This window comes from Biomphalaria glabrata, chromosome 6 (genome assembly GCF_947242115.1).
Source record: "Biomphalaria glabrata chromosome 6, xgBioGlab47.1, whole genome shotgun sequence".
Classification (NCBI taxonomy): domain Eukaryota; kingdom Metazoa; phylum Mollusca; class Gastropoda; family Planorbidae; genus Biomphalaria; species Biomphalaria glabrata.
Window position 1 is genome coordinate 11,258,198 of NC_074716.1, and position 12,702 is coordinate 11,270,899.

The 12,702-nt window shown below is 33.9% G+C and overlaps 1 protein-coding gene across 1 annotated transcript; it reads right to left on the bottom strand.

Moving 5' to 3' along the window:
• Positions 1-7,430: 7,430 nt before the first annotated feature.
• LOC106075552 (peroxiredoxin-1) lies at positions 7,431-12,308 on the bottom strand. The gene is made up of 6 exons (XM_056032261.1): positions 12,107-12,308; positions 10,568-10,685; positions 10,356-10,472; positions 10,121-10,243; positions 9,503-9,668; positions 7,431-8,468 (listed from the first exon to the last, which is right to left on the bottom strand). The coding sequence occupies exons 1-6, from the start codon at positions 12,270-12,272 to the stop codon at positions 8,406-8,408; spliced, it is 753 nt and encodes a 250-aa protein (XP_055888236.1). The 5' UTR covers positions 12,273-12,308; the 3' UTR covers positions 7,431-8,405.
• Positions 12,309-12,702: the final 394 nt, after the last annotated feature.

Sequence of the window (12,702 nt, forward strand, 5' to 3'; positions counted from 1 at the left end):
TTTGGGCATTAGGTGATCCAAACAGGAAAATTTTAGAGAGCAATTCAATGTTGGGCCTTGAAGATCTAGGCATTAAATATTTGAGTTTTGGGGCATTAGGTGATCCAAACAGGCAAGTTTTAGAGAGCAGTTCAATGTTGGGTCTTGAAGATCTAGGCATTAAATATTAAAGTTTTGGGCATAAGGTGATCCAAACAGGCAAGTTTTAGAGAGCAGTTCAATGTTGGGTCTTGAAGATCTAGGCATTAAATATTAAAGTTTTGGGCATTAGGTGATCCAAACAGGCAAGTTTTAGAGAGCAGTTCAATGTTGGGTCTTGAAGATCTAGGCATTAAATATTAGAGTTAGGGGCATTAGGTGATCCAAACATGCAAGTTTTAGAGAGCAGTTCAATGTTGGCTTTTGAAGATCTAGGCATTAAATATTAGAGTTTTGGGCATTAGGTGATCCAAACAGGCAAGTTTTAGAGAGCAATTCAATGTTGGGTCTTGAAGATCTAGGCATTAAATATTAGAGTTTTGGGCATTAGGTGATCCAAACAGGCAAGTTTTAGAGAGCAGTTCAATGTTGTGTCTTGAAGATCTAGGCATTAAATATTAGAGTTTTGGGCATTAGGTGATCCAAACATGCCAGTTTTAGAGAGCAGTTCAATGTTGGGTCTTGAAGATCTAGGCATTAAATATTAGAGTTTTGGGCATTAGGTGATCCAAACAGGCAAGTTTTAGAGAGCAGTTCAATGTTGGGTCTTGAAGATCTAGGCATTAAGTATTAGAGTTTTGGGCATTAGGTGATCCAAACAGGCAAGTTTTAGAGAGCAGTTCAATGTTGGGTCTTGATGATCTAGGCATTAGGCCTAAATATTAGAGTTTTGGGCATTAGGTGATCCAAACAGGCAAGTTTTAGAGAGCAGTTCAATGTTGGGTCTTGAAGATCTAGGCATTAAATATTAGAGTTTTGGGCATTAGGTGATCCAAACATGCCAGTTTTAGAGAGCAGTTCAATGTTGGGTCTTGAAGATCTAGGCATTAAATATTAGAGTTTTGGGCATTAGGTGATCCAAACAGGCAAGTTTTAGAGAGCAGTTCAATGTTGGGTCTTGAAGATCTAGGCATTAAATATTAAAGTTTTGGGCATAAGGTGATCCAAACAGGCAAGTTTTAGAGAGCAGTTCAATGTTGTGTCTTGAAGATCTAGGCATTAAATATTAAAGTTTTGGGCATTAGGTGATCCAAACAGGCAAGTTTTAGAGAGCAGTTCAATGTTGGGTCTTGACGATCTAGGCATTAAATATTAGAGTTAGGGGCATTAGGTGATAAAAAACATGCAAGTTTTAGAGAGCAGTTCAATGTTGGCTCTTGAAGATCTAGGCATTAAATATTAGAGTTTTGGGCATTAGGTGATCCAAACAGGCAAGTTTTAGAGAGCAGTTCAATGTTGGGTCTTGAAGATCTAGGCATTAAATATTAGAGTTTTGGGCATTAGGTGATCCAAACAGGCAAGTTTTAGAGAGCAGTTCAATGTTGGGTCTTGAAGATCTAGGCATTAAGTATTAGAGTTTTGGGCATTAGGTGATCCAAACAGGCAAGTTTTAGAGAGCAGTTCAATGTTGGGTCTTGATGATCTAGGCATTAGGCCTAAATATTAGAGTTTTGGGCATTAGGTGATCCAAACAGGCAAGTTTTAGAGAGCAGTTCAATGTTGGGTCTTGAAGATCTAGGCATTAAATATTAGAGTTTTGGGCATTAGGTGATCCAAACATGCCAGTTTTAGAGAGCAGTTCAATGTTGGGTCTTGAAGATCTAGGCATTAAATATTAGAGTTTTGGGCATTAGGTGATCCAAACAGGCAAGTTTTAGAGAGCAGTTCAATGTTGGGTCTTGAAGATCTAGGCATTAAATATTAAAGTTTTGGGCATAAGGTGATCCAAACAGGCAAGTTTTAGAGAGCAGTTCAATGTTGTGTCTTGAAGATCTAGGCATTAAATATTAAAGTTTTGGGCATTAGGTGATCCAAACAGGCAAGTTTTAGAGAGCAGTTCAATGTTGGGTCTTGACGATCTAGGCATTAAATATTAGAGTTAGGGGCATTAGGTGATAAAAAACATGCAAGTTTTAGAGAGCAGTTCAATGTTGGCTCTTGAAGATCTAGGCATTAAATATTAGAGTTTTGGGCATTAGGTGATCCAAACAGGCAAGTTTTAGAGAGCAGTTCAATGTTGGGTCTTGAAGATCTAGGCATTAAATATTAGAGTTTTGGGCATTAGGTGATCCAAACAGGCAAGTTTTAGAGAGCAGTTCAATGTTGTGTCTTGAAGATCTAGGCATTAAATATTAGAGTTTTGGGCATTAGGTGATCCAAACAGGCAAGTTTTAGAGAGCAGTTCAATGTTGGGTCTTGAAGATCTAGGCATTAAATATTAGAGTTTTGGGCATTAGGTGATCCAAACATGCCAGTTTTAGAGAGCAGTTCAATGTTGGGTCTTGAAGATCTAGGCATTAAATATTAGAGTTTTGGGCATTAGGTGATCCAAACAGGCAAGTTTTAGAGAGCAGTTCAATGTTGGGTCTTGAAGATCTAGGCATTAAATATTAAAGTTTTGGGCATAAGGTGATCCAAACAGGCAAGTTTTAGAGAGCAGTTCAATGTTGTGTCTTGAAGATCTAGGCATTAAATATTAAAGTTTTGGGCATTAGGTGATCCAAACAGGCAAGTTTTAGAGAGCAGTTCAATGTTGGGTCTTGACGATCTAGGCATTAAATATTAGAGTTAGGGGCATTAGGTGATAAAAAACATGCAAGTTTTAGAGAGCAGTTCAATGTTGGCTCTTGAAGATCTAGGCATTAAATATTAGAGTTTTGGGCATTAGGTGATCCAAACAGGCAAGTTTTAGAGAGCAGTTCAATGTTGGGTCTTGAAGATCTAGGCATTAAATATTAGAGTTTTGGGCATTAGGTGATCCAAACAGGCAAGTTTTAGAGAGCAGTTCAATGTTGTGTCTTGAAGATCTAGGCATTAAATATTAGAGTTTTGGGCATTAGGTGATCCAAACAGGCAAGTTTTAGAGAGCAGTTCAATGTTGGGTCTTGAAGATCTAGGCATTAAATATTAGAGTTTTGGGCATTAGGTGATCCAAACATGCCAGTTTTAGAGAGCAGTTCAATGTTGGGTCTTGAAGATCTAGGCATTAAATATTAGAGTTTTGGGCATTAGGTGATCCAAACAGGCAAGTTTTAGAGAGCAGTTCAATGTTGGGTCTTGAAGATCTAGGCATTAAGTATTAGAGTTTTGGGGCATTAGGTGATCCAAACAGGAAAGTTTTAGAGAGCAATTCAATGTTGGGTCTTGAAGATCTAGGCATTAAATATTTGAGTTTTGGGGCATTAGGTGATCCAAACAGGCAAGTTTTAGAGAGCAGTTCAATGTTGGGTCTTGAAGATCTAGGCATTAAATATTTGAGTTTTGGGGCATTAGGTGATCCAAACAGGCAAGTTTCAGAGAGCAGTTCAATGTTGGGTCTTGAAGATCTAGGCATTAAATATTAGAGTTTTGGGCATTAGGTGATCCAAACAGGAAAATTTTAGAGAGCAATTCAATGTTGGGTCTTGAAGATCTAGGCATTAAATATTTGAGTTTTGGGGCATTAGGTGATCCAAACAGGCAAGTTTTAGAGAGCAGTTCAATGTTGGGTCTTGAAGATCTAGGCATTAAATATTAAAGTTTTGGGCATAAGGTGATCCAAACAGGCAAGTTTTAGAGAGCAGTTCAATGTTGGGTCTTGAAGATCTAGGCATTAAATATTAAAGTTTTGGGCATTAGGTGATCCAAACAGGCAAGTTTTAGAGAGCAGTTCAATGTTGGGTCTTGAAGATCTAGGCATTAAATATTAGAGTTAGGGGCATTAGGTGATCCAAACATGCAAGTTTTAGAGAGCAGTTCAATGTTGGCTTTTGAAGATCTAGGCATTAAATATTAGAGTTTTGGGCATTAGGTGATCCAAACAGGCACGTTTTAGAGAGCAATTCAATGTTGGGTCTTGAAGATCTAGGCATTAAATATTAGAGTTTTGGGCATTAGGTGATCCAAACAGGCAAGTTTTAGAGAGCAGTTCAATGTTGTGTCTTGAAGATCTAGGCATTAAATATTAGAGTTTTGGGCATTAGGTGATCCAAACAGGCAAGTTTTAGAGAGCAGTTCAATGTTGGGTCTTGAAGATCTAGGCATTAAATATTAGAGTTTTGGGCATTAGGTGATCCAAACATGCCAGTTTTAGAGAGCAGTTCAATGTTGGGTCTTGAAGATCTAGGCATTAAATATTAGAGTTTTGGGCATTAGGTGATCCAAACAGGCAAGTTTTAGAGAGCAGTTCAATGTTGGGTCTTGAAGATCTAGGCATTAAGTATTAGAGTTTTGGGGCATTAGGTGATCCAAACAGGCAAGTTTCAGAGAGCAGTTCAATGTTGGGTCTTGAAGATCTAGGCATTAAATATTAGAGTTTTGGGCATTAGGTGATCCAAACAGGCAAGTTTTAGAGAGCAGTTCAATGTTGGGTCTTGAAGATCTAGGCATTAAATATTAGAGTTAGGGACATTAGGTGATCCAAACATGCAAGTTTTAGAGAGCAGTTCAATGTTGGGTCTTGAAGATCTAGGCATTAAATATTAAAGTTTTGGGCATTAGGTGGTCCAGACAGGCAAGTCTTAGAGAGCAGTTCAATGTTGTGTCTTGAAGATCTAGGCATTAAATATTAGAGTTTTGGGCATTAGGTGATCCAAACAGGCAAGTTTTAGAGAGCAGTTCAATGTTGTGTCTTGAAGATCTAGGCATTAAATATTAGAGTTTTGGGCATTAGGTGATCCAAACAGGCAAGTTTTAGAGAGCAGTTCAATGTTGGGTCTTGAAGATCTAGGCATTAAATATTAGAGTTTTGGGCATTAGGTGATCCAAACAGGCAAGTTTTAGAGAGCAGTTCAATGTTGGGTCTTGATGATCTAGGCATTAGGCCTAAATATTAGAGTTTTGGGCATTAGGTGATCCAAACATACAAGTTTTAGAGAGCAGTTCAATGTTGGGTCTTGATGATCTAGGCATTAGGCCTAAATATTAGAGTTTTGGGCATTAGGTGATCCAAACATACAAGTTTTAGAGAGCAGTTCATTGTTGGGTCTTGAAGATCTAGGCATTAAATATTAGAGTTTGGGGCATTCCAATGTCATGGTTTTTTTTTTCAGCGTTGGCTGTAGGGAACGAGATGAAATATTTGCATCAAGTATTGGGATTTTAAAAATCATTATTTTAAGCAAACTCTTGAGTAAGCAGCATAAATTAATAGTTATTATTTAGAATTGCTTCTTCAACATAAGTCTATTTAAACTATTTTCCAATCTTTCGGTTTTTATGGTGAGTACAGTCATTTTAATTATGTTGTGATATTTTGAAAATCCTGTAAAATCCTATGATTTGTATTATATATAGTTTTACATTAAGGTTGAAAGCCTGTAAATGTTTAATAAAAATTATATTTATTTTATTCTTAAATGAGGATTTCAAGCATTTATTCATCTGTGTGTCGAATTCACTGGCTAAAACTAAAGCACCTTTACTCAACATACATTACGATGATTGTATGCTTTAATACTGACTTTGAGTTTCTTATGCTTTTTTTATTTTGCTAGGAGGCTCATTTCATAGCCTCAGATTTAAACATCATATTTCAGCAGAAGACTGACTTTAAAAAAAAAATATATAACCTAAGCAATTCTAACAACTTCTATTCAATATGATGTTAACCAAACCCCCCCCCCCCTTTAGCATTTCATGAGAATTATAAGACTATTTTTAGATCTATGTGATGCTTCATTATAAATAGACAGAATCAGAAAAGTCAAGATACATCTTAATTGATTAATCAATAAAGATCTTCTATAACACAAAAAAACAACATTTTAATTAGACAATCATTTTCAAACATAGTAAACAAATAATTGATACTTTTAAACCATGAATGAACATTGCATGACTTTAAGTGATTCAAACAATAACAAAGTGAGAGATCCTTTTAGCAACACAATAACAGCACTCTGAAATACTTAAAGATTCTTTCAACAATAAACAGCATAAGATCTCAAATAACTTGAATGAATGAACCCTTTAACCACGAATCTACTCTTTGTGATGTTGTTTTGTGTTATTGTGGGTTTTAAACAAAATGAGATAAATTTTATTTATGCATCTTGAAACTAAGTTTTGATCTTACTAAGTGAAGTACATGTATGCCACCATACACATCTCTATCACATCCAGGTAGAGGAGCATACTTAAAGTAGTAGGAATGGGTTCAATACTCTTCTCACATTACTTACAAAAATGTCTTCCAATTCAAGGTCAACTATTCAAGTTGAGTAAGTAAATACGAAGTTTACAATTCAAAACTTATCTGTCTGTCATTTTCTCCAGTTACTTTTTACATTGCCACCTTGCACCAGGCCACAGTAGCATTCTCTTGGCTGATACACAATATACAAAAACTTCTAAAACAACATTCTGGGTAATTTGTGCTTAAAGAAAGTTACAGACAGTGAAATAGCAATAATTTCAGCTACAGAAGAAAAGTCAATCAAAGCAAACCAGTATTGTTTGTGAAGTGGAATCTCTCTACAGAATAGTGCTCTAGGAGATGTGTTATCCAATATTTATTAATAAACAATTACAAATGTAACTAAATTATATCTTTTAAATAATGGCACACATGTCAATCATGATCTCAAAAACTGAGTTTTTAGTTTTTGGCACATCGGCACACTTTAGGCATGTCGTGCCCGCAATCCCTAAAAGGTTACTCTCCCTTCATAAAAGGTTACTCTTCCTTCATACCACAAGAGCTAAATTTTATTTAGTTATGTTATTAAAAACAAGGTCTATTCACATTTAAAATAGTAAAGGTAGTGAAAATTTAATAATTTAGTAAAAATCTTTTGTAAATATTATATTTAAGACGCCAAAAAACAAAATTTATCTTAAAACAATTGTGAAATGTAAAAAAAATAAAGAATCACAAATACAATTTTTTATATGTATGGGGGAAAAATAAAAAGGTGTGACAGGCCAATACTAAAGTGTGAGAGAGATTTGCAGCAATAGAGCATATGTATTTGTAATGTGCTTGATAATTGTGAGTTTATCTTGTGTTCAGCTAGATGTCTTGAAGATGGCAAATTTCTTTTCATGAAAAAGACGTCAAAAGAACAAAGATGTTGTCAACAGCCAGGCGTGTGAGACGTTAGAAAATGAAGCATCCCATTGGTCTTGTCTTCACCAATCAAACTTTGGCAGTGACTAAAAATTCTGCCTATGTGTTTGAGGATCAAAATCAAACAGATGTAGGCCAATCATGTCAAGATGGTAAGTATAATGAGCTGTGTTCTTATTTTAAAAAAAAAAACAGATACTCTTCTATTAGTTGTGAGTTCACTTTGGAGTTCAGAAAGATGTCTTATAGATGGCAATTTTTTTTTTCATGAAATTGACCTCGACAGAAGAATGGTACCAATCAAGAGAAATTTGACTGATTCAACACAATAAAGATGTCATGGAATCACAAAGGAGAAGAGATACTGAAATGTCTTCTTTAAAAGACAGTTTTGAATTAATGCTGTTGCAGATGCCTCTACTTAAAAGATATGATGTTGCATAATTAAATTTTTTAAGCATCCGTAGTAAAGTTGCTTTTACTTGATTAATACTCAAATATGGATTTATGATAACAATGCTAATACAAAAGATTTATATTCTTTGAAAAACAAAATACCTGTACCCAGTTTGAGAAATGCTGGTTTAGATAATAATTTGTTTCTAAAATTGTTTCAAAATTAAGAATAGACCAACAACAAATGCACTGAACTGGTAATACAAAAGTTTTCAAATATTGAACAATGACAAAACAAAATGGAAAGAAAACAATTTGAATATAAATGTGCCAACTGATCATTAGAAACTTCTATTCCCACTCAAGCCTTGAATCACCCTAAAAAACATCTGCCATGCCTCAGTGACTTTTAAAAGTATTTCAACCACACACCTTTTATTCAACTTTTAAGCACCTTGAAAACCTAAATTAATGTAAAGTCATGAATCAATGGAACAATAAAAGCACCCAAACACCATGAAAAAACAAAAAGAGCAGATAAAAAAAATCAATTTTTCACTGGCATAAAATCAAATTTCTTTATTATTTGTGTGTAAGTAGATTTATAAAAATGTTTTAGCCGTGTGGATAAGGGCTGAAAATGTCAAAATACTCATGATGCCTGCTTAAACTTTCCAATTAACAATTTTAAAAAAAAATTAGCCACATTTGTAAGTCAGAATATGAATTAAAATAAAACTTTTCAATACGTGGGACTAGAAAATTAGAGTTCATCGTTAGATTGCTGCTTGAAATATTCCTTTGATTTCTTGGGATCAGGAATAATCTGCAAAGAGATTTGTATAACGTCAAATAATGTAAGTCATTAATGCCAACCATTTTTACTCTTAACTCTATTGTTGCAATTAGCCATGAATCATTTTTAGAACATAAGTCTCACAATATTTTATTTTCACATTTTATTAATTAATTAATTATCTCCTAGCAAGACTATTTCTAAACAAGCACAATAATTAATTTTTAGTTTTTAGTTTAGACCAATGAACATTATTTACAGTGGATACTTATTAATAAACTTCACAGCTCAGAATAAATTAAAATATAGCGTGTTGATTAATTTGGACTGTTTGTAGCTCCAGGCAGTTCCTCCAACTAAATGATTGTAGGCATATAAAATTCTTGACAATTTCTTATTGTTACTTGAGGGAGATATTGATATGATTCTTTCTTTTACAGTTCATACAGACATTTTGAAATTTTAGTGTGTAGTATTATGCACTTTTTGTGTCCTTTTCAGTCTGACACTAGTGTCAATATTTCACTTTCATATCTGAAAGTGGTGTTGGTATACTTATCTAGGATAATAACCTTTCTTCCTTTTTTTTTTCTGATAAAAATTATTTCACTTCTTACTGCATATATTGATTACACTGCCATTTGTTTGTAGCTACATACAGCTAGACCAACTAAACCATTGTAGGCATGTGTATCCCGCGGCTTTTGTAAGTGACCTACAGCTGTCTCATTCTGAAGCCCCCATGTAACCAGGTGTTCTCTTCTATGTCAGTTGAAGCAAGTTGGCACCTAAGCTGATCTTCAAAGCGTTTCCGTGGGGCACCTCTGTTACGCTGACCGACTTTTCATGTCACCAAAAAAGACTGCTTTTGGAATGATATAAGCCACTCTATAAACACATGTCATTCTGTCACTCATCTGTCAGTTGTTTTCCCCTCTTCAACATCCTTATTTGATAACCTAAACTTTGACAGACCTCTTCATGGTTAATTCAGAATATTTTCAGCCCGCACAACCATACTTCACTGCTATGGCATTGGCTTGGGTTAATGATTAAAGACTTACTGTAGCACTTCCAGGTTTCCATCCAGCAGGGCAAACCTCTCCATGTTTATCAGTGTACTGAAAAGCTTGCACCAAGCGCAGTGTCTCGTCAACTGATCTACCCACTGGGAGGTCATTCATTGTAATCTGTCTCAAAGTTCCTTTGGGGTCAATAATGAACAGGCCTCTAAAATAGAAATTATTATTTTAAAAAATATACTTTGGGGTCAATAATGAACAGGCCACTAAAATAGAAATTATTATTTTAAAAAATATACTTTGGGGTCAATAATGAACAGGCCTCTAAAATAAAAATTATTATTTTTAAAAAATATACTTTGAGGTCAATAATGAACAAGCCTCTATAATAAAAATTATTATTTTAAAAAATATACTTTGGGGTCAATAATGAACAGGCCACTAAAATAGAAATTATTATTTTAAAAAATATACTTTGGGGTCAATAATGAACAGGCCTCTAAAATAAAAATTATTATTTTAAAAAATATACTTTAGGGTCAATAATGAAGAGGCCTCTAAAATAAAAATTATTATTTTTAAAAATATAACAAAATACAATAGCATTAGGGGTGCAATAATAAAGAAAGGAAATATTTATCCTCTTCAAGAAAGTTTTACCTCAAGCTGTGCCCCAAGTCCTGCAGATATACACCATATGCTTTAGAGATTTCATGGGTGATGTCTGACAACAAGGGGTAATTAATCTTACCCAGTCCACCTTGACTTCTTGGAACATTAGTCCTGATGGGAAAAAAAAAGAATATTAATTGGAAATGTTCATGACTAAAAAGCTTTAGCACTTAAGACTCTGAACAAAACATGAACAATTGGTTACTATAAGAGTGAGACTGACCATGCAAGGTGAGTGAACTGAGAATCAACAGAGCAACCAACCACTTCTGTATTGATCTTCTGGAACTCATCTATTCTATCACTGAAAGCAATGATTTCAGTAGGGCAGACAAATGTACTGGAAAAGACAAAAATATGAGAATGCTATTTTTATTTTGTATCACAGAATAATAAGTGAAATAAATAAAAATCAGTGTCAAAACAGATACTCACAAATCCAATGGGTAAAAGAAAAACACTAAATATTTCCCTTTGAAGTCTGACAACTTGATGTCTTTAAATTCACCTTTAATGACAGCAGTTCCATTCCAATCTGGTGCAGGCTTAGAAACTGTGGAGTCAAAAGTTATAAAACTGTACTTCCAGAATGAGATTGATAGTAATGCATTTAAAAATAATAAAAGAAAGTAACAACAACAAAAACTAAACTAACATATATATATATTATATGTTCTCCTAGATCTAGATCTACATGTTCTACACAATCACAAAGATCTAGTTCTAGATTTACCATGTTCTACACAATCACAAAGATCTAGTTCTAGATCTACCATGTTCTCCACATTCATAAAGATCTAGATCTAGATTTCAATCTATCATGTTCTACACAATCTCAAAGATTTAGATTTATATCTACCATGTTCAACACAATCACAAAGATCTAAATCTACCACCATGACCATGTATGATGTTATACACACTGATCTACCATCAACCATGGTCTTCAAAACAAAGATAAAAGGTGGTCGGCATAACAGAGATGCCCCACAATATTGCTTCTTTAGAATACTAACTCAATGTTTCTTAGATAAAGGAAAAAAATGCGCTATTTTAAATTTTACTTTGCTACAAGGTGCACGTTTTACCCTATAACGTATAGATTTTACATCACTTGATGCTTCGTACTAAAGCCATAATGAATAAACTAAATTCAATGTTAAATGGCAGAACGTAACCATTTTAGAAGTTACATTGCAAAGACTTTCTTCCAAGCCAATAATAGCCCATTAGTTTTACGCAAAAGATACAATGTAAAAGGTTCATTTTTCATTTTTGTAATTACAAAAATATTCCCAAAATGACTTCAGGTATAGAGTCTATATACCATCCTTCCTTAACTAATTATTCATCTGAGCAAGGCTCAGTCACCTGGTACTTATAATATTATTGAGACTCTTGACAAGTGACGACTTGACAAGTCTTAGTCACAAGTTAGTCTTAGTCTTGAGTTGAGACTTCTTGAGTCTATTATATAATATAGTTTATATATAGATCTAGTATTAGAATCTCAATCTAGATCTAAAAAAAATAATATATAAATAATTATTTAATTATTTTAATCTTATACATTTATTAATATTATTAATAATTAGATCTCATCTAAATCTAATTAATCTAAGTCTTAATTTAGTCTAAGTAAATTAAGACTTAACTTAGTCTAAGACTTAGACTTAGTGACACTTGACTTAGACACTTAGTCTTAGTAGACGTCTAACTTCTAGATCTAACTGTCACTCTAAACTCTAACGTCTTACTAGTTACTAGACTCAAGATCTAAATCTAGACCTAGACTAGAGCCTAGTCGGTCTAGACCATAGACTATATATTACATATATAGTATATGGTCTAGACTAGTCTAGAGTAACTCTAGAGTTAGAGTAGAGTAGAGTAGAGTCTGTAGCACTGTAGACTACAGTTCAGTCAGTGACTCAGTAGAGAAGTTAGACAGTGACTCAATATTTGTTCACTTACTGACGGCTTGGCTCCATTGAATAGTGTGACCTATTGTGCGTTTGGTTTCTTGTGGATAAACTTGACCTCCTGCATATGAATGACAGGAATCATCTTGGAACTGGCAATGCACCGCACATAAACAAATAATAACAAAACACAACCCGGTTTGCAGAGAGGATGCCATGTTTTACACGTATTTCCACTTTCTGTTTTCCAATGCTCTAATCTAATTTGTTTTCGAAGAAAATTACAAACTTTATGATTATAAAATGTCATTATGCTTTTTAGGGCTTTTAAACTAGTTATATCCAATAACAAATAAATATCCTTTAATATTATCAAAATTATTTGTATAAAAAAATATATATTTCTTGCGTTATCATCAATAAAAATCAATTACATTTTATTAATATAAAAAGTTCAAAATTAAAGTCTTGATAGCTTTATCTATTTGATTTCCTTGGCACCGATTCTAAACAATAGTCTTATAGATCTAGGTCTAGAATAGTCTAGATCTATCATCTATGAAGTCGATCTATTCTATTATTCTATATTCCTAGATCTAGACTCTATATCTATAGGCCTATGCTAGAATCAATTTAAGAGTAGATTAT

Bases quoted from the DNA above. Each gene is read 5' to 3' on its own strand.
- LOC106075552 (XM_056032261.1), bottom strand. From the start codon at position 12,272: ATGGCATCCTCTCTGCAAACCGGGTTGTGTTTTGTTATTATTTGTTTA. The intron at 10,244-10,355 runs GTCAGTCTCACT...TTTTCCCATCAG, and splicing joins CAGTTCACTCACCTTGCATG to GACTAATGTTCCAAGAAGTC. The intron at 8,469-9,502 runs GTAAGTCTTTAA...ATCTCTTTGCAG, and splicing joins GGAAACCTGGAAGTGCTACA to ATTATTCCTGATCCCAAGAA.